General features: G+C 49.5%; 1 protein-coding gene across 1 annotated transcript in view; it reads right to left on the reverse strand.

Annotated features, from left to right (window-relative positions):
• Positions 1-760: 760 nt before the first annotated feature.
• The window catches only part of LOC119802504 (cell migration inducing hyaluronidase 1), a 67,521-nt gene continuing 48,401 nt past the window's right edge, over positions 761-19,880 (reverse strand). The window contains exons 25-33 of the mRNA XM_042054059.1: positions 18,337-18,517; positions 17,045-17,260; positions 13,978-14,189; positions 12,346-12,531; positions 8,765-8,969; positions 8,503-8,589; positions 7,017-7,174; positions 2,492-2,592; positions 761-888 (exon numbers count right to left, since the gene is read on the reverse strand). Of these exons, the coding sequence (XP_041909993.1) occupies positions 761-888; positions 2,492-2,592; positions 7,017-7,174; positions 8,503-8,589; positions 8,765-8,969; positions 12,346-12,531; positions 13,978-14,189; positions 17,045-17,260; positions 18,337-18,517 (1,474 nt within the window). The remainder of the gene's footprint in view (positions 889-2,491; positions 2,593-7,016; positions 7,175-8,502; positions 8,590-8,764; positions 8,970-12,345; positions 12,532-13,977; positions 14,190-17,044; positions 17,261-18,336; positions 18,518-19,880) is intronic.

Below are 19,880 nucleotides of genomic sequence, written 5' to 3' on the forward strand. Positions count from 1 at the left end.
ATCCTGGTGTCAGAGTGTACAAAGACCTGGCTGCCTGTCACCTGCTGAGCCCAGGCTCCCAAGTGTGAGCTCTCGCCTCTCCACCCCCTGTATCAAGGGCCCTCGTAGCAGAGATGTCAGCTACAATGATGACTTCTACTGCTGGTCTCGAGGCACAGAGCAAGACACTGTCGAGTTCTGCAGTCCCAGGGAGGGCCACCACGAGCCACCTAGTCCTACTCCAATGTGCCAGCTGAAGTCTTTTGAAAAGGGAGCCTCTCAGAACAGAGGACTCCATCTCCTCCCCAGCACAGTCTGCCACTCTGGCCAGCTCTGTCTGCATGCCAGCTCCTAATCCCAAGAAGCCTTATTCACGCTTACAGGAGTAAAGATGGCCTTCCCTCCATCTGCCACTTAGTGTGTCCGCAAGTGGCTGTGGAAATCTGCGAGTGGTTCCATCATCTGGACCCCCTCCTATCTGGGGTCAGACTCCTGCCCCAGTGGCTGTTTGCTGCCAGCACAACCCAGGTCTCTTTGTATGGTCCCCGAGTCTCTCCTGACGAGGCACAGACAGGAGAGAAGCACCCAAGAAGAGGTCATAGCATCAGCCAACACTGCCCAGGGTTGCCGCAGGTAGACTTGAGTTAGGGGCAGGTGGCAGCACCGAGGTCTTTGATATCTGTGCCTTAGCCGAGTGGGGCTGACAACCAGGGGTCCCAGCCATCCTGTCCCCGGCCGCCGTAGGAGTCTAGCCTGGGGTGTTGACAAGTGGCAGCTGTCCTTATAACTTCTTTTTCCTCACCACCGGGATGGGCACCACTTGGAAGATTTTGGCCTTGTGTTCGTCAGTCTCCAGAGTCACCCAGGTGGGTCGGAAACTGCCTTTGAAGCCGACGAATGCCATTTTTTCTGTCAAGAGAGAAAGCAAGCAGATGAAAACGCTGACTGCCACGCCCTAGCATTCCCCTTCAGCATCCTTTGCCCTGATGAAGCAATCCCTTCCCAGCTCCACTGGGCTATGTCCCTCTTGGGTAAGCTCTCAGCCCAGCTGGTGCTCAGATTGGATTTTTGTATGGGGCCTGTAGGTATCACTTGGGTCTCATTGCCACCTCAGTGGGGCAGAGGCTCTGTCTGCTACAGGAGAGCCATGCACAACAGGATGGGGAGGGAAGAGTGCCAGTAGGATTCCTGCCTGCCTGCCTTCCAGCTGACCTACGGGCACCAGAAAGTCTCCATAGCCTAGGACTCCCCCCTGTGGAGCGGTGGCATTTGTCCTTAAGATCTCATCCTCAGCTCTGTCACTTTGTGGCTCTAGGAAGGAAGGATCTACCCAGGACTTGAACGACACACAATGTGGGACTGAGTAGAGCCCCAGCTCTTAGGCTTCCGTGCTGCATGGTGTCTGCCCTGCACTCCAGTGACCCGGAGGTCCATGTCTACATCAGGAGTGGCTCAGGCTGGAATACAGTGCACATCTATCACCCCTTGGACAAGTAGCACTTGACGCTGGTCATTGTATATCTGAGCCCTGGACAACAGCATCTTAATTTAACAGACAGAAGCCTGGAAATAGCCCTAGGGGGAAGCAAGGTTCCCTCTCTCTACTGGCTGCTGTGGTAGGCTTTTATCTTTCAGGATTTTTCTCTGCCTGCTACAATGGGATAAGTATTCACATGATGGGTAGCTGGTTTTGATGTTCATTATAATCAGGGCATAATTAGTCAGAACCTGGCTCAGGAAGGTAGGGTCCGTATCCAAGCAAGCATCTCCCTAGGTAACTGTTGAATTCTTCCTCTTCTGTGGAGGGAACCATGCCCACTGCCCGAGTTATTTGTCAATGCACGAGGTAATTATTTAAAGTTCATCACGGTGCGAGGCTGGCACTGAGTGGTAGCTATCATGGTATAGCTACCATTCACATTCACACATCTGCTCCCTCTCATTTAAATCTCCCCGGGGTCTCGCTCTGAACAATCTATGATACATGAGCATCAGGTGGATATTTAGAGCTGGCTGGCTTTGTCCAGTATCTCCAGGAAGTCTGGGATGGGTTTCATCACAGAAGAGGCGCTGTGCAACCCTAAAAAGCATGGAGAGTCTCTGGGATTTAATTCTCTCTTCCTGTCTCAGAAGACAAGAATTTTTTCCAACTGTAATAGATGCTACAAAAGCAGACATGAGCCAGACTTATGAGGGGGATGCAGGCCCTTAACCAGGCTGAACGGTCCGACAAGGGCAGTTTATGATGGCGCTTTTGCTTGTGGAGTGGAGGGGGCAAAAAGCTTTGGAAGTGTTCTGCCAGTGTCTGGTCCCAAGGGAAAATGAAATGCGCTGTAAGTGCAGGGATGGTGAGCAGCTGGCACCAGGCCAGTAGGCTCCTGGCGTTGCTGAGGATTCTGGGGCTGTACCCAAGCCTCGTGGGAAAGGGTGTCACAGATGCAGTAAGGGTAGCGGTATCTCCACCCCATCTGCCCCCGGTTCTGAGGTCAGCTTACACCTCACTCCGACTCACCTTTCAACTTGAGACCTTTGTCTGCCCCAAGCTTTTCCAGCACTCTGGTCCAGTGGCCTCTGGTGACGTATCTGCCCTTGGATGCCATAAGAACTATGGAACTGAGGAAGAAGGCACTGGTCAGACAGCAGGAATTAGAGGAAACTGCAGCGAGGAGTATGTGGGAGCGATGCTGGCCTCGGGTAGAACCTGAGGTGCAGTGCCCGGGCCTGGCCAGGGACTTGAGAAAGGGTATCCTTCCCTCTGTCTTAGCCAATGTACTCCTTCCTTTCGGTGATAGGTAGCCCCCAACATCTGGTGTCCCTGGCCTTCTCAAGCCTAGAGAGGGCTCCTTGCTCTTATTTGTAGGAGAGTATGTGTAAGGAGCATGTTCTCTCAGGGTGCCATACCAGGTGCTCACAGAGTGACTTCATAAGCATTTCTCTCTCTCTCTCTCTCTCTCTCTCCTCTCTCTCTCTCTCTCTCTCACACACACACGTTTTATTTAAGACATTGCATTTCTACTTGAGATGCATTAATGTGGTAGTTTGCGTGTAATTGGCCCCCATAATCTCAGAGTGGCACTGTGAGGAGGCATGGCCTTGTTGGAGGGTTTTTTTTTTTATAAGAGTTGTTGTGGTTATGGTGTCTTTTTGCAAAAATATAAGCCCTAAGACAATTTCTCATAGTTTAATGCTATTTCACATCTTTGTATGTAGTTATGCATTTGTTTCCTTCTTTTCTCCCTCCCTCCCCCTTTTCTTTCATTTATTTATTTATTTATTTATTTATTTATTTATTTATTTATTTATTTATTTATTTTTGAGAGAGGGTATCACTATGTGACCCTGGCTGGCCTGGAATGTACTATGTAGAACAGTCCGGCCTCAAAACTCATTGAGATCCACCTGCCTCTGCCTCCCCAGTGCTGGGATTATAGGCATACATGACCATGCCCATTTAATATGTACTTCTTCATTCAAATAATCTCACCCATGTTTGGGATAGAAACCAACAGAAATACAGTGATGGAGAAAGCCAAGGCAGCTAGAAGGGAGCAAAGAAGGGAGCAAAGAATGGGGATGCAAGGGAAGAGGAAAGATCAGCCATCGAGGGTGCCTGATGCATGGAGCCTTGGAGACCTGCTTTAGTGGCTCTGCTTGGGAGTCCCTAGGGACCCTTCTGCCAACTCACGGCAGACCTTCTGACCGACAAGCTTAGTTCCCACAATCTTGGCTGAATTTGTAAGAACAGTGACCATGCCCTGTGCCAGGTTCCCGGTGGAGCCCATATTTATCTCTCTCTCTCTCTCTTTTTTCTTCCCGTCTTTCTTTGTGTGGATCTGTGTGTCATGCGCATGTAGAGACTAGGGGAGGATGTCAGATGCCTTGTTCTACCCTCCTCCACCTTACTCCCTTATGACAGAGCCTCCCACGGAAACTTCTGCTGGGTTGGCAGCCTGCAAACCTGAGCGGTCCTCCTGTCTCTGTCTCCCACAGTTTATAGGTACAGGTGTGGCCATGCCTGGCCTTTTATGCTGCTGCTGGGATCTGAGCGCAGGCCCTAATGTTTGAGCAAGCGTGAAGCCCCGGGTCTGTGTGAGTGGTTTCTGTGGATGGAACTGGGCTTGGGACAGCCCAGCCTCCTCTCAGCTGCAGGAAGAGTGTGACCCAGTTTGAGAGCATTCTGGGAAGAACACCGTGTAATCACTGCATTTCCAGAATGGGCTCTGTTGTGTGTCACCATCCTCTCTGGTCGGGCAAGATCAGTTTGATTTTGTCAATGGGATATTGACCAAACAGTTACTATCTGTGAGGGCTTCCCAGAGGGGTCGTTCAGGAGGGCAGGGGCAGAGAATCCAATTTGCCAAAGTCTAGGTGGGGGAGTGGGAAGGCTGTTCTTCCTGCTTTGGGCTGTATTTAGGTCCCAAAGAAAACAGTCTCCTCAGCAGCAGCCTCATGCTGGGCCAGACATGGGGAGTGAGCACCGCCCTCAGAACAGAAACAGGGCAGAAGCCCCACAGGGCTTCCGACTCCCAACTCCATGGAATTCTGAGACCACAGACCACAGTCCAGACATGGAAAAACTGTATGGGACTCTGGAACTCGCGTTTACCCCCAGCTTTGTCCCACTGGGAGCAGAAAGAAAATTAGTGTACAATAAGGGAAAATGGGAGGGCAGCCGGGAGGCTGTCTTGGGCTCTTTAAGAAGGCTCAAAGGTGGAGGCCCAAGGGATTGGCAAGATGAGGCCCATTAGCGAGAGAGAATTCACTGCAAACACACCCTTGGGATGGATTCAGGCTCTCCTCCCAGGAGGAAATTTCTCCATTGTTCAGACTCAATAAACACTTAAGGTCTGTGGCAGGGAACTCAAAGGAAGGTCATACACTCAGGGTGGCATCTGGGCCAGCTGACAGAAGAGGGGCACGGAGCTAGGCATGCCCATCTCGCAGCCTCCTGGTATGGTTTATATCAGCGTCTCTCTGCCTGGTACATTATTCTCTTGACCACTCAGCTCCTGGGCCTGCTGACATAGTCTCACGCAGGTGGAAGGTCAGAGGGGTTCCCAGAAGCTATTCTCAGTGTCTATGGTGTGAGTTGCTGGGGCCCTGGGGACAGTGGTGGTCCTGGGGATGGGTAGGGGAAGGTGGAATAGGCCAAGCCTGGGTCTGAGTTGCAGAACAGAAACACCTCTCCAGCCCCACCCAATCGCTGCTTCCCAGGAAGCCAGGGAGGGGTTGGAGGTACCCTTTCCTGTCTGAGTATCCACTGTCAGCCAAAGACTACATTTCTACGTTTCTCCTATGTCAGCCAAAGACTGACTGAGACTATTGACTTTTCTCCTAGGGATGTGCAAAGTGAGGAGCCCCACACCCAACTCCAAACAGAGCAGCTCTGGAGGCTATTTCTCACTCCCAGCTTCTGTGTTCTGGTTCATTTCAAGAAAAAGTCCTGTGGCCAAAATAAGGCCCGAGACCTACTGATTTAGACAATAACTGTGCTTCCCCGACTTGGAAAGCTGCATTCCTCTGTATGACTCTGTGCATGAAAACTGAAGAGTGGGGCTGGGGAGAACCCATGTCAAATAAAGCCAGGTGTGGTGGCACCTGTGTTTAGAACCTCAGTGCTAGGGAAATTGGAGACAAGCATCAGATTCCTGAGGTTTGCTAGCTAGCCAGCCTCACCTACTTGGAGAGTTCCGGGCTAATGAGAGGTTTTTGTTGTTGTTGTTGTTGTTTTCAAAAAACCAAAAACCAAAACCAAAACCAAACCCAAGTGCCTAAATCACCAAAGGTTGTCTTCTGGCTTTCATACACATGCGTGCATACCCATATACACCTACACCCGTGTGCTTCCACATACATACATGTAAATATGTGAAAGGAACACTGGCTGTGGGAAGAACAGATACCAAATGTGACCAAGCAAAACCTGTTCTCCAGAATCGCACGTGGAGTCCAGTTCCCCCAGGGCCGTGAGATATGTCCGGATGGGCCCTTGTCTCCCTCCCCTCTTTGACTATTTACGAAGCACCTAAGTGTTACAGGGGCCACACGAATTGCACAGGGCCTTTTCCCCCACCAGCTTGCGGCTGCAGAGGGTTTTCCACACACACGTGACAGTCCAGGGACTCAACAAGCGTAAATTAAGTCCATTATGGAGCCGCTATCAAGAAGCGAGATTCCTTGACGGGGCATTGGCCAAGGCTCCCGGTTCTGGTTCAAGAAGTGCTCCATTGGAGGACGGTGGGTGGATGGGGAAGACCTCAGGGATGGGGACCCAGCTGTGCTAGACTTGAAAAGAGGTGAGGAGAGGCTCCCAAGGATCCTCACATTTAAGAAGCTCAAACTAACTTCCAGTATTGGAGATGGGAAGAAAAGAGTTGGTTCGGAACCCTGGTCATGGTGTTGGTTGAACAACAGGGACAGAGGGGACACTGGAGAAAGACCAGGTGGGAGGCCAATGGACTGGGTTAGGATATGGGGTTGGAAGAAAGATACCCAGGATTAAGTTCAGATTCTGGTCTAAATGTCTGGGAGAATGATGATTTAGAAAAAAACAGCAGGAGTGGTTGATGAGGACGATTAAAGGATGAAAGGGAGAGGCAAGGGGAGGAGAATTTAGTTCCACGAGAGACATCTAGGGGGGCATCCTCTAAGCACCCCTTGGATAGGAACGTTCCGGGTCTAGGAAAGAGATCCAAGCTGGAGAACGTCAGAAGCCACCAGCATTTGGATCCTATTGGAGGCGTGGGCGGGGATGAGATCACTGGGAGAGAGTGTTGTGACGGGGGCAGAGGGTCAGGCAGCCTTCCAAGGTGTGAGGCAGCAGGTCCTCCATGCCTCGCCTGACCTACATCCACAGCAGCCATGCCTCTAGTGGGAGCAGCAACGGGCATGAGGGCCTCCCCACACGATAGGCCCAATCAGTAGGCACAGATCATCCCAACTGGCAAGTATCACGAGGGGATGGACAGGACAGACAGGGCCCTCGCCAGGAATCTATTGTGTTCCTGGACAGGCCAAAAGCTGAGACACAGACTCACTTGTCAGGGAGAGCTGCCACATAGTTGAAGAACTGCCAGGGTATACCCTGCAGGATGGCACTTCTGAAGCTCCCGTGGCTCACCACATGACCTCGGTTCCCGTCAATCACCACTACCTGGATTCCATCTTCTGAGCAATGGTACTTCCTGCCATCCACCTGCAGGGCCAAAGCAACACAGACGTGAGGGATCCTGGGGCAACTGAGGCCCCAAGGGTCTCCTTTCTGTGTGGTTTCTACGTAGACACTAGAGACAGAGTTTGGTTACACAGCTGCTCAGTTTATGAGACCCCTTCACGTCATTTTCCTGTGCTATCTGTAGGTTTGAATAGTGATCCCCCCAAAAAGGAAAGACATGCCCACTAGGAACCTGTGAATTTGATTTTATCTAGAAATGATGTTTCTGAAGATGCTTAGTGACATACAGAGGTGACAATATTATGAACCTCAGGACAGGAACATCCCAACTGTTTGGGGCAGGCACTAAATCCAACAATGGGGTCTCTTGAGAAGAAAGGTGACAGATATGGGATAGGCACAAAGGAGGAAGGGCCTCAAGAAGATGGGACCAGGATGTCAGCGAAGTGACTCTTATCCAAAGGTCTTTAGAGTCACTGGAAGTTAGAGCAAGCTCGCGGGCTTCCCAAACTGAAAGAGAATTTCTTCTCTTTTAACCCGTGCAGCTTGTGGTGATTTATCACAACACCACCTGTTATAGGTTAACCTGACACGCCCCCACCGGCTCATGCTCTGAACCTTGGCTCCCCACCTGCTGAGGATGTTTCAGGAGTAGGTGGAGCCTTTAGGAGGGTGAATCAGCTGGAGGAAGTCGGTGACTATGAGTTGGTCTTTAAAAGTTATTCCTGACCTCCTAGTTTCTGCCTCTCTCCTGGTTCCCTGGTCCTTCCAGGAGGTCAACAGCTTCTGCTACCTGAGCAGGTGAGGTGGTTTGAATGAGAAAGGCACCCGTAGGTCCATATACGTGACTGCTTGGTGCCCACTTGGTGGGATGGATTACGAAGGATTAGAAAGTGTGACCTTGCTAGAGGAGGTGTGTCACTTGGGACAGGCTTAGAGGTTTCAAAAGACTCCCACCATTCCCGGTGTCTCCCTCTGCCTCCTATTTGTGGATCAAGATGGAAGCTCTCAGATGTTACCACCATGTTTTCTTCTCCATTGTTATGGACGCTAGCCCTCTGAAACCGCAAGCCCCACATTAAACCCTTTCGTTTATAAGTTACCTAGGTTGCGGCGTTTTGTCACAGCAATGGAAAAACAACCATGACAGCAGGCCCCTGTGCAGCACTGGGCTGTGCCGTTGTACCTTCCTCGCTACAACAAACCAGAGCTCTCTGGAAACTCAAGCCAAGACCCATCTTCCCCTCCCATAAGTCAGCGGGTTCTGTGTTCACGGTAAGACAGAAGGAGATAATCCACCCAACTCCACCTCAGTGAACAGCCTTGGTCCCCGCAGAACATCTGCTTACTTCGATATACGCGAAGTCGTTCCGAAGGTGGAAGTAGTGCTGCCTGGAACTTTCCATCTTTACTTCCAGGAAGTGGTCCTTTGTCTTCTGAGAAACAAACATGGAACAGTAGCGAGGCTGTGAGGTCTGGGTGGTCTTTCTCCTCATGTGCCCTGGGCCTTGACCCAGAAGTGAGTCATGGGGCCGAGCAGGTGTCCATAGAGGAGCTCAGCTAGGTCTGAGCCTATGCTCAGCTAGGTCAGACGCATGCATGGGCACTTACCAGCTGAGCTCCAACGAGCTTCTTGGGCATTGGCACATCCACCACGGCCCTCTCGGTGAACCTGGGGTAAGCGGTGGCTGTGCAGTCGCTGATGCCCGCGTTCCTCGGGATGAGGGCTTTTATCTTGATTCGCTCACAGCCCTTCATGGAGCAGAAGGCAAACTTCTCTCTTTCATTCTGGGCTTTTAGCTTCAGGAAGAGCAACCTAAGCACAGAAAGAGCCTAGGTGTTCCTCCGGGACACTTAGAACCTTCTTCTCACCCAAATCAGACAGGGTGGCACCCGCCTGTCATCCCAGCACTTGGGAAGCAGAGGTGGGAGGGTCATCTCAAGTTTAAGGCCAGCCTGGTCTATTTACTGAGTTCAAGCCCAGGTAGACTACACCTAGCAAGACCTTGTCTCAGGCAAACAAATGAACAAACAAATCAAAAAAAATCTTTGTCACCGAGGTTGCGTCTTGAGGGCTTTAAATCATGAACTGTGCCTGTCGCAGAGTCATATACAGTTGGAGGAAGAAAATAAATGTGTTTAGGATTATATTCAAGATGGGGCTAAGAGTGCTGGCAAATATTTTCTGAGGACTAACTGTGCCATGCCATTGTAAATTGATATATTGTCTAATTTAATCATCAACTTTGCCCACTGTGTGCCATTATCACACTGACTTGTCAGATGGGGATTGTCCCAGAGAAGTAACTGCCCCACTGGGGACTGACAGAGCTGGGAGTATTCCCAACCCAGTGTGGATCCCAACTCTACTCTCCTTCAAGCCATAACTTATTCTAATAATAACTATGGGGAAGGAAGCTGACCCATGTTCCAAGGAGGCAGACAATGAGGCCACCGCAGAACTAACTTGGCATTTGTTATTGTCCTTTCATCTCAGAAAAATGCTCTCAAGTCTTGTCTGTAATATCTAATGATAATAAGAACTGACTGTCTCTACACTTTCCTTTTGGGAAGCCAACTTTTAAGGAGCCCACTTGGTTTCGGGCCCACGTGACACAGCCTACTCCACTCCACTTCTGACCAGAGTAGGCGCTCACACTGGATTCTCATTATGATGTGGGATTCCCCTCTGTATGTTAGGAATATGTTTTATTGCCATTAGTTATTAAAGAAGCTGTTTCAGCCAATGGCTTAGTAGAGTAAATCCAGGCTGGAAATCTGACAGGGATAGAGAAAGTAGGTGGAGTCAGGAGATGCCATGTAGCTGCTGAAGGAGAAAGACACCAGAAGTTGGATCCTTACCAGTAAGCCACAGCCTTGTGCCAATACACGATGAATAGAAATAGATTAAGATGTAAGAGTTAGCTAGAATTATGCCTAAGCTATTGTCCCAATAGTGCTGTAATTAACATAGTTGCTGTGTTATTATTCAGGTCAGGAAATGAATGAGTAATCTCTGCCTACACTCATTAGGCTGTTTATTGGCTACAGGGAGGCAAGAGGATGTATCCTCTTGTGAGCTACAATGAAAAAGGTGTTGGGTCTTGTCGTTCACTGGTTGGTAACTGAGTTGTAAGGACGTGAGGGGTGGCTGCTATGACTCTTTTGTACCACTGTCCTCCCCGGGAATCGAGAAAAGAAAGCAGCTTGAGAGAGGACCCTGATACAAGAGGCTTGATATATGCACGCATGTTCATGTATATGAGACCATGAGGGAATGAGCCTTGTCTTGGATCTGAGCTGTTTCAAGCCACTACAAAACAAGAACCTTTGTCCTGCTGGATATGGCATTAAAGGATTGAATCTTTAATCTCAGCACTTCAAAGGCAAAGGCTGGTGGATATCTTTGAGTTTGAGGCCAGCCTGGTCTACACAGTAAGTTCTGGGCTGGCCAGGGCTAACTAGTGAAACCCTGTCTCAAAGAAACACAAAAATCAAACATATACACAAACAAGATACCTTTGTTCCTGGCATGAAGAGATCCCAGACTAAACTGGAAAGTGTCAAACAGGAGTCTCCAGCTCAAGGCCAAGGGCAGAGCCAGTGCCGTCTGGATGCTCCGCAGAGGTAACACCTCCTGCTAGTGTTGCCCATGACCAGATCCAACGGGAGATCCCTTCCCCATCAGAACCCATACCAAGGCCCGAGGGGCAGATGTCGGCATGGCCCCTTAGCTCCTATACTGAATTTAGCAGTGTTAAGATTTCTTTGTTACCAGATCAGAACAAGGGGAACTTGAGAGATCATCCATCCCACACTCCTCAGTACAGATCACAGGTCTGGCCTTGATCTGTAACCCATCGGTGTTCCAGTGAGCTGAATGTCAGGGCTGTGGGGTGGTGAAGGAACTAGGGCCCTGGCCTCAGTGAGCCCCATGCTCCTGGAGCCCTGCCACCAATGGCCATACTTCTATACCATACTCATTGTTTGGTGACACTTCCGTTGGTGGAAACTGGTAAACCCAATAGTGCAGGGCACAGCTAAAACCAAGCCAGGGACCACTTCCCACCTTGGAACGCCTTCCTCTGAGCTGGTCTATTTCCATTTCACCCCTAACTATGGCAAGTTATTTTCCGCTTAGAAAGAGAGACAAGCTACTCTGTTTTCTCCTCATAAGGAAAGCAAAATGCCCATTAAATAACTTTTTACCTTTCTCTGTGACCAGCTTCATCAGTGTGAGGCATACTGGACTACCTCAGTTGTTAGCCTGGATTTTGTGTGTGTGTGTGTGTGTGTGTGTGTATGTGTATACATGCATGTGCACGTGTGTGTATGTGTGTGTGCGTGTACAGGCACAAGTATTTATGTGTGAACGTGGAGATCACAGGTCATCTTTTGGTGTCAATCCTCAGGAGCTTTCCATACTAAATCTTAAGAAAGGGACTTGCATTTTTACCTGGACTTTGCAGACTAAACTCTAGGCTGGCTGGTGAGCCCAAGGAATCTGCCTGTCTCCACCTCTCCAGTTCTGGGACTTTAAACGCCATGGCACTGTGCCTGTCTTTATTATGTAGGTTCTAGGTGGCTGAACTCTGGTCTTCATGTTTGTGCAGCAAGTACTTGATCGGCTGAACTATCTCCCCAGCCCTGGGTTTATTTTCAGGGGAAGGGACCAAAGAGCTCCTCAGTGTCTTTGTGCAGATACTGTGCCTCCCTTGAGTCTCTGTTGACCAGGACCCAATGAGGGCCAGCAGGAGTTGGGGGCTTGGGGAATAGACAGTCATAGACTCAGGTACAGCTGGGGAAGGTTTGTGCTGTGGCCCCTGGCCCAAGTCACTCTTGTGTCTCCAGTATCTTCTTTCCCCACCTTCAAATTAGAAGATTGTTTGTTCCCTTTGGGTTTGGGGGGATAGCATATCACATTCGTTTTGTTTTTCCTTACTCCCTGTACTTTATTTTCTGATTTTTTCCCCCTACAATCCACGTGCAGATTTAATTAGAAAGCTAATGTCTCTCCCAGTGTTTGACTGTGTTAGGTAGTTGAGAACACAGTTGGCGTTAGGGTCAAAGCACCTAGGAAAGCGTTCTGTATTCATCAGTATCAACTACACAGTAGTTCCTGGAGTCCTAGGAAGACCCAGGATACACAGTGAACTGAGCCCCACTTCTGCAGACCAGAGGAGCCTCCTTACCCAGAATCCTCATCCCAGTAGTAGTGGCTCCTGCCGGGATAGCTCTGCTCCATCTTGTCCATCTGCAGGGTCCTCACGAAGGTCCCCGTCTTGGATGTTTGCTTCAGCAGGCGATTGTGAACATCCGAAAGGATGGAAAAGGTGGTGCCCCTTGGGTAGCAGAGCCCCACTCGGATCCAGTCGCCCCTAGGAAAGGAGGCAGAGTTAGTTCTGGACAAGGGTGTCCAGGCCAGGGTGAGCACGACCATAATAAGAATGCTCCAAGAGCTCTATGTGGGGGAGGTTTGAAAGAGAATAATTACTAAGCTGCAAAGCGTTCAAGGAGAGAAGGATGGATGGCGACCACCAGTGGCCAAGGAGGATCATGGGAATGGGTCATCTATGAGCATTCAAGGGCTGATCTAGGGGTGCTCTGTATGGGACGATGGGGTTCTTTCGACTGGGCCATGATTAAAGCGCTTAAGCCACTGAGGGCTAGGTTCAGCCCCTTCCTGACAGAGCATGATTGGAGGGCCAGCTTCCTCCTCCTTTCTGCAATGGATAAATGTCTGTCTCAGGAGCACAGAGATGAGTACATGATGGATGTAGGAAATGTTTGAATGTGCACGTACACAGTTGATCTGACGCCCTCATCCTGACTACTTCCCCTCCACCGTGGTTTATATGGATGGACTTAGTAGCACTTTGAACAGCCTGGGAAAAGCTGTAATCCCCCATACTGGGAAGGATTGTCTAGATTAGGCTAGCTTCTCACCATGCCTGTGAGGAGTTTTTCTTGACTAGGTTGATTGAGGTGGGGGAGATCTTCCCTAAATGTGGGTGACACCATTCCATTGGCTGGGGTCCTAGACCAAATAAGAAGTGTGCATTGCCCTCTGCCCTCTGACTGCAATGTGACCAGCTGCCTCCAGTTCCTGCCAACATGGTGCCCTCACCGTGACACACTTTAACATCAACCCCTGAGCAAAATAAGTCCTTCCTTCCTTAAGTTGCTTCTATTAGGATGCCTTACCACAGCCACAGAAAAGTAATTAAGGCCGGGCGGTGGTGGCGCACGCCTTTAATCCCAGCACTCAGGAGGCAGAGGCAGGCGAATCTCTGTGAGTTCGAGACCAGCCTGGTCTACAAGAGCTAGTTCCAGGACAGGCTCCAAAGCTACAGAGAAACCCTGTCTCGAAAAACCAAAAAAAAAAAAAAAAAAAAAAAAGAAAAGAAAAGTAATTAAGATACCTTCTCGGAGCTTTCTGCCCTTCCCCATAAATAATAGCAGCAACATCCTGTAGCTTTTTCCCCATTTCCTGAGCACTTGGTAATGCCAGGAGCTGGGTGGCAGTTACCATATACTCATTAGCTCACTACATTTTTTTTTTGTGCACTTGGGAGGCAATAATCACACCAAGCCTTTAAGAGGTTAACTGTTTTGCCTGAGGCAGACCCCGTATGCATCCTGAACCCACATCTCTGGGTTCTCAAAGATATGGTGGGTGATGAGAAACTCTTTGGATACCTCCTGCAGGGCTGAGAGGGACCAGCCTGAGGTCCCCGCTAACCACGGGAAGTTCTCACTGTCTCTGCCTGAGCTCAGCTAGCACCACTGTCCTGGGTCACGTGATCCTGGCTGCTCCGACTCACTTGTTGAAGTTGATGAGCCAGATGGCAAGCTCAGCCGGGGCTGTCTGGTCCCAATGGATGGTGTAGCCCTTCTGCAGGGTGACGACGGGCTGGTACTGCTGGTAGTGGGTGCTCCTGGTGAGGGCCCCCTCCAGATAGAGGGGGTGGCTAGGGAAGTCGTTCTTGATGATCTTCATGCGCAGGTTGCTGCTCTTGTAGGCCTGGATGTACATCTTTGAAGCATACAGAAAGGCTGTTAGAAGAACTGTCTCAGAGGGCCTGGCTAACATCTGGTCACAGAGGGCCCTTTCAGAGCCACTGTCTCTTTACAGAGCCCGAATGGAAGGAAGACCAAATAAGGGGACGTGTCTCCCTGCTAGTGAACACAGCCTAAGCTGCACTACGTTCAGCAGTCACTTTCTGGGGTTTCCAAAAAGTGACCTCTGCTGAGGCATGGCCAGCGGAACTGCCAGGAGTCGGCTGCCAGCTACATGGTGAACTGTGGAAAACGGACGCATGTGCGGAAAGACAAGAAAGGGGAAGAGGGGCCCTCCCGTCCTTCTTCTTCCTCCTTTCCTAATTCCTTCATTCCTTCTTCATTTCATCCTTCATTACCTGACCTCTCCTTTCCTCTTTTTTCTTTCTTCTCTCCATATATGCATTAAACACTATGGGTGTCAGGCAAGTACTCCACCATTGGCTATATCCCTAGGCCTCTTTCTACTATTTGAGTCAAGGAAGGGCTCACTAAGTTGCCTGCCCAAGTTGGTCTTGGCACTAATAAACTTGCAATCCTCCTGCCTCCACCTCCTTAGCAGTTGAGATGTCAGGGACTGGGAGCACCGTGACCAGTGGGAGGGGGATACTCAAATGCCTCTCTAGATACAGCTGGCCCTTCACTGTCTAGGAGAGTTTGTCTGGGTGTGTTGCCCTACTTCACTCGCTGCCTCCCTGCTCGTGGGCCAGGTAGTATATGTATCAGTACCCACCACATGAGAGCATGTTGCCCCATTCAAAGAAAAAAACTGGAAAATAAGACTGTCAGTCACTACGTCTCCAAGGAGCAAAGAGCTGAGCTCTATTTGAGACACTCTTCTGGGGGGCTAGAGAGATGGCTCAACAGGTAAAAAGTCTGCTATAAAAGCCTAAGAACCCTTCGTATGGATCCCCAGCACCTATGTAAAAGCTGGCATGGCAGCATGCATCTGTTACCCCAGCACTGGGGGTAGGCAGAAACAGTGATTCCTGGAAGCTTGCTGGGCATCTAGCCTAGTCAAAACAGTGACTTCAGGGACTCGAGGGAGCTTAAGTCAAAACAGAAGGAGGGCAGCGGTAGAAGACATGTGTACACTCAAGGAAAAGCACACAAACATATAATATATGCATACATCACACACACACACACACACACACACGACACTGTTCAGTTCTCTGGCTCATCCCATATCCATAAAGTGATATCTCTGCAGTCAAGACCAAGAGAGACCATTACACCAAAGTGCAATGATGTGCTTTGGAAGGAATGTGCTCTCTTCCCTTCTAGTGTGTGTGTGTATGTGTGTAATATGCTTATGTCATGTATGTATGTTATGTGTATATAATATATATACATACACATTATACTATGCTATGTAAGATGAAAAAAGAAACTTCAACTTTGTCCATCTTACAGGGCTGTCCAATGCATCAAAAGACATAATTAAATATCCTGTAAGCTTTCTGATGTCCACTGTGGTGATAGGAATGCCTGTCTTGTAGGATGGTCAGGAAGACACAGTCATCACATATTTCCTTCTCCTCTGGACCACGTGGTCCAGTACTTTCTTCCTAATCTGACAATTTTCTGTGGCCTCTTTCCCCTCATTCATTCATTCATTCATTCATCCATCCAAGAAATGGCAGTGATGGTCACAGGGTAATGGCAATGATTTCTGGTTGTTACACTCCAAACATTATATAACTCTGTTTCACGTGTTAGTCATGTGTCATGTGTGCCCACTGAGTTCCTGGACATGAGAACAATGTGGCCCAGGAACCAGCTTTCAAATGCTATTTTAATTACTTTAAACCTCAAAATGCAGGTCTGAGTCACGACGTCAATCAATCAATTCATTTTAAATCAAGAACACTGAAAAAGTTTTTCCTCTCATTAAACAGAGCTTGGTTGTTTTGCTAGGTCTCTGCAGCTTTGCTGAGAATCAGAAGAAACGGGCTCGTAGAGAGCAATGGCTCAGCAGTTATGAGCACTTGCCGCTCCTCCAGAGGACTGGGGTTCAGTTCCCAGCACCCACTTAGTGGTTCCCAACCATCCCTAACTCCAGTTCCAGCAGATCTGGCACCTTCTTTTGATCTCTGTGGGCACCTGCATGCACATGGTGCACAGACATGTGTGAAGGCAAAGCACTCATCATGTAAATAAATAAGGCCAGCCTGGTCTACAAGAGCTAGTTCCAGGACAGGCTCTAAAGCTGCAGAGAAACCCTGTCTCGAAAAACCAAAAAAAAGAAAAAAGAAAAAATAAATAAATACTTAAAGAAGTAGACTAGAAATATAAATATATGTGAAAGCTTGAAGTCTATGAACAGAAAAAATTGCTCCAAATTTTTTATATTAACCACACGTTGAAAGGATAGCATTTTGAGTATGTGTGAAAATATTATTGAATTAATGTCTCATTTCTTTTTATCTTTCAACATGACTACCCTGAAAGTTATGGTTTGTATTATATTTCTATGTCTAAAAAGGCATGGGAGGAGGGATTTTATTTGCATCATCTGAAATCATTCCTAAAACAACGGTTAAAAGAGTTCAGCTTTCAGCTCAAGTTCACACACAAGGACGCCAAGGCTCCCAGGGTGTGAGCTGGAGGCCAGCAGTTAGTAGGTGCTGCACCCTAACATGAAACACCCCAGGGCAGTGTTTAGACCGTGAAAATCCTGTGGAACGGGAGCGAGGGACAGGAAAGGCAAGGAAGGAAAATCCTGCCTCGCTCTTGACCCAACGTAGAGTTGGACACACGCCAGGCAATCTGAGAGCCCTTGTCACAGGAGTGAGTGGACAAGCAAGTGGCTTAGGGTGGCATCCCCACCTGTGCATAACGCCCACTGCAGATGGCCCCTCTCCAGTCTGGGACGTTGATGCAGTCTGGGTGCCGAACCAGCCAGTTGTCATCCTTAGTGAGGTAGGAGCCAGGGTACTCGGACACGGAGCCATCCACATCGTGGAACACAGACGTCTTGTCCCCATCCATGTCCAGCTGGTTGAACCAGGGCCCAGGCTCGCCGAAGAACACTCTGGAAGTAATCTGAACAGAGCCCAGGAAAATAAGGCTGGGCCCGAAGGTGAAAGGAAATTGCAGCCATCACCAGGCCAGGGCAAAGTTTCCAATTTCCTCTGACATTACAAAGCAGCCAGACGGAGGCTGCCCTTGGGCGCTGGAGGAAACCGCACGGATGACCATCTCATGGAACTCTGATAAACAGAGTGTCAACTGTGCCTCAGCTCTGAAAATTAGCGCACCATTTGGCTCCACTCACTATGGTTTGGCTGCTGTAGGTGGCTTAGGAGTCGGTCAGTGTGAGCGGTCTGGCGAATGAGCTGGGGAGGAGGGAGGGATGAGTGCTTGTGCGAGAAAGTGTGTACACATAGTGTGTAGGGGGTACCCGTGTGTGAGAATTGTGCACGAGCTTGTGTGTGCATTGGATTTGAAGACGACCTCACAGTGCAAGCCATGGGACATCTCTGTGACTGACCTGCAGGCCCTCAGGGGTCTGTGTGAAGAAATGAAGTAACTTAAGTTTCCTATCTTACCAGTGACTGGGCAGAAAGGCAAACGCAGTAGTAGGAAGGAGGAAGAACTGAGGAGGGGTGAGCAAAGAGGGGAGATGGGAATAGTGAGAGGTAGCAGGCCCCACAGGCAGCCTTGACCCGCTCTCCTGACCCTCAGCTCCTCCACCTTCTCCATCTACAGGCAGGAGGCCCCTGTTTACAGTCTGCTTTCAGAATGAAGTTAAACAATGTCTTCAGAAGACTTCCCTTGGACACTTCTGGAGTTGGGAGATGATCTGTGCCAACTTAAGTAGCCTGGTTCCAACATCCGGTGTGGCAGGGGTCTGGAGGAACAACTTCAGAACCCCGAGTTCATCTCTAGGTTCTTACTGAGGCACAGACTGAAGGCCAATGGGCATTCACCCAGACTCGACCTTTTTCTGTGACCTGAGCTTGTACTTTTCCAGTTTGGGCAGAAAGCAAACTGGGACCCGGTCCAGCCTACTTGGAGGAAGCTATTCCACCCTCGCGGCGGTGGCGACAGCTCAATCTCTAAACTGTGGGGGACATGTGAGTCATCACTCAAAGCCTGGCTATGCCAGGAGTACTCACCGGGACATCCTCAAAGGCAATGTTGGTGACATTGTTGTGAGGGCAGCTTTGCCAGGCATTGTTTAGGCGGAAGGCCAAGGCGCTAGTGTGCCGGCCCTCGAGGGCCGCGAACTTGCGGAAGGTACAGTTTTGGATGTTGATGGGACCATCGTAGAACTGAATCCCTCGAATGGGAAAATTCCTGTGGAGTTAAGGAAGTCAGACATTAGATGAACTCTGTGTTGTTACTTCTTCGGAGGTGACTGACTGGTAAGAGCTTTTACGAGTAAAGCCGTTCCTGATTCCCACCTCCAGCAACCCCCTCCACTGAGAATCATTAAGTCAACTCACTGGGAAGCCTTGTATGGACACAGTGTCAGTGATAAGAAAGGCTGCGAAGATAGATGGTAGGGATGTATTGGCTGGATGGTGGATGGAAGGATGATGGAAAAAGGGATGGATGGATTGGGTTGGATGGATGGGTAGATGGATGGGCAGACAGATGAATGAATGGTGGGTGGATGAAGAGATGGACAGCTTGTAGGTAGCTGGATGGTAGATGGGTGGACGGTACGTGGGTGACCACATGAGTGGGTGAGTGGTATGATAGACAGCTAGCTGGACGAATGAATGGTAGGCTGGTAGATAAATAGCTGTCTATTTAGTCGCTGGCTCAGGGACCTCTGTTTAGACAGTTTCTCTCCTCTTCCCATCAATGTGTCCAGTCACTAGGAAAATACTGTAAATACTTCAAGAGACTGCCAATATTCTGTCCCTTGGGAGCGGAACACTGTTAGTCATTATCGTCCTAGTTTTAGTTGCTATGGCAATTTAATCAGATTAAGATCCAGATGAGCTTCCTCTGTACGTCTACCCAGCGGCAATGTGCTGGGCTTGGGGCACTGGAAGGAACAGAACCACATAGCACAGGCCATGATTAAAAAGAACAGCACTGTAACTTTCAAGTATGGCCAGAGGCAAAGGCTGCTCTTGCTAGAAAAGCAAGGCCACAGACAGACACAGGGCCCCTGAGAAGGCTTGATACTGGGGAGCAGCAGGAAGGGAGAGGGAAGAGGTGGCAGCGGGGAGACATGGAGGGACCAGGAAGGAAGTAGTGATGTGGAAACCTTCACCCTTGCCTGGCAGGGGGAGGGGCTCAGAGGGATCCTTCCCATTCGCTTGAGACTCTTGAGCAGGGTATGGGAAAAGATGGCCCATTCGGGATTGGTCAGCTTCCATGCATTTTCCCAGTTAAAGTGTTCAGGGAGTCAGCACATTCTTGCTCATTCTACACAAACCACTTGCTTTAGATCCTAATCGACTTCCAGTCAGGCAGAATATACCTCAGTCAAAACTGTGCGGCCCTTTCTAGCTCTCTCCTCTTAAAGGCAGCGTGAGGAACCTGCCTGAACCTGTCATTCTTCCATAGACATGATCGCCTCGGGAAGCTACCAGAATATCCTGCTCCTGGAGGTTGGCAACCTCCTAGAAAGAAATTCTAGAAATGCAGACTCAGACCCGCTTGTAAATAAAAGCCACATCCCTTAAGATGGAAGCCAAAGAAG

This window comes from Arvicola amphibius, chromosome 12 (genome assembly GCF_903992535.2).
Source record: "Arvicola amphibius chromosome 12, mArvAmp1.2, whole genome shotgun sequence".
Taxonomy (NCBI): Eukaryota; Metazoa; Chordata; class Mammalia; order Rodentia; family Cricetidae; genus Arvicola; species Arvicola amphibius.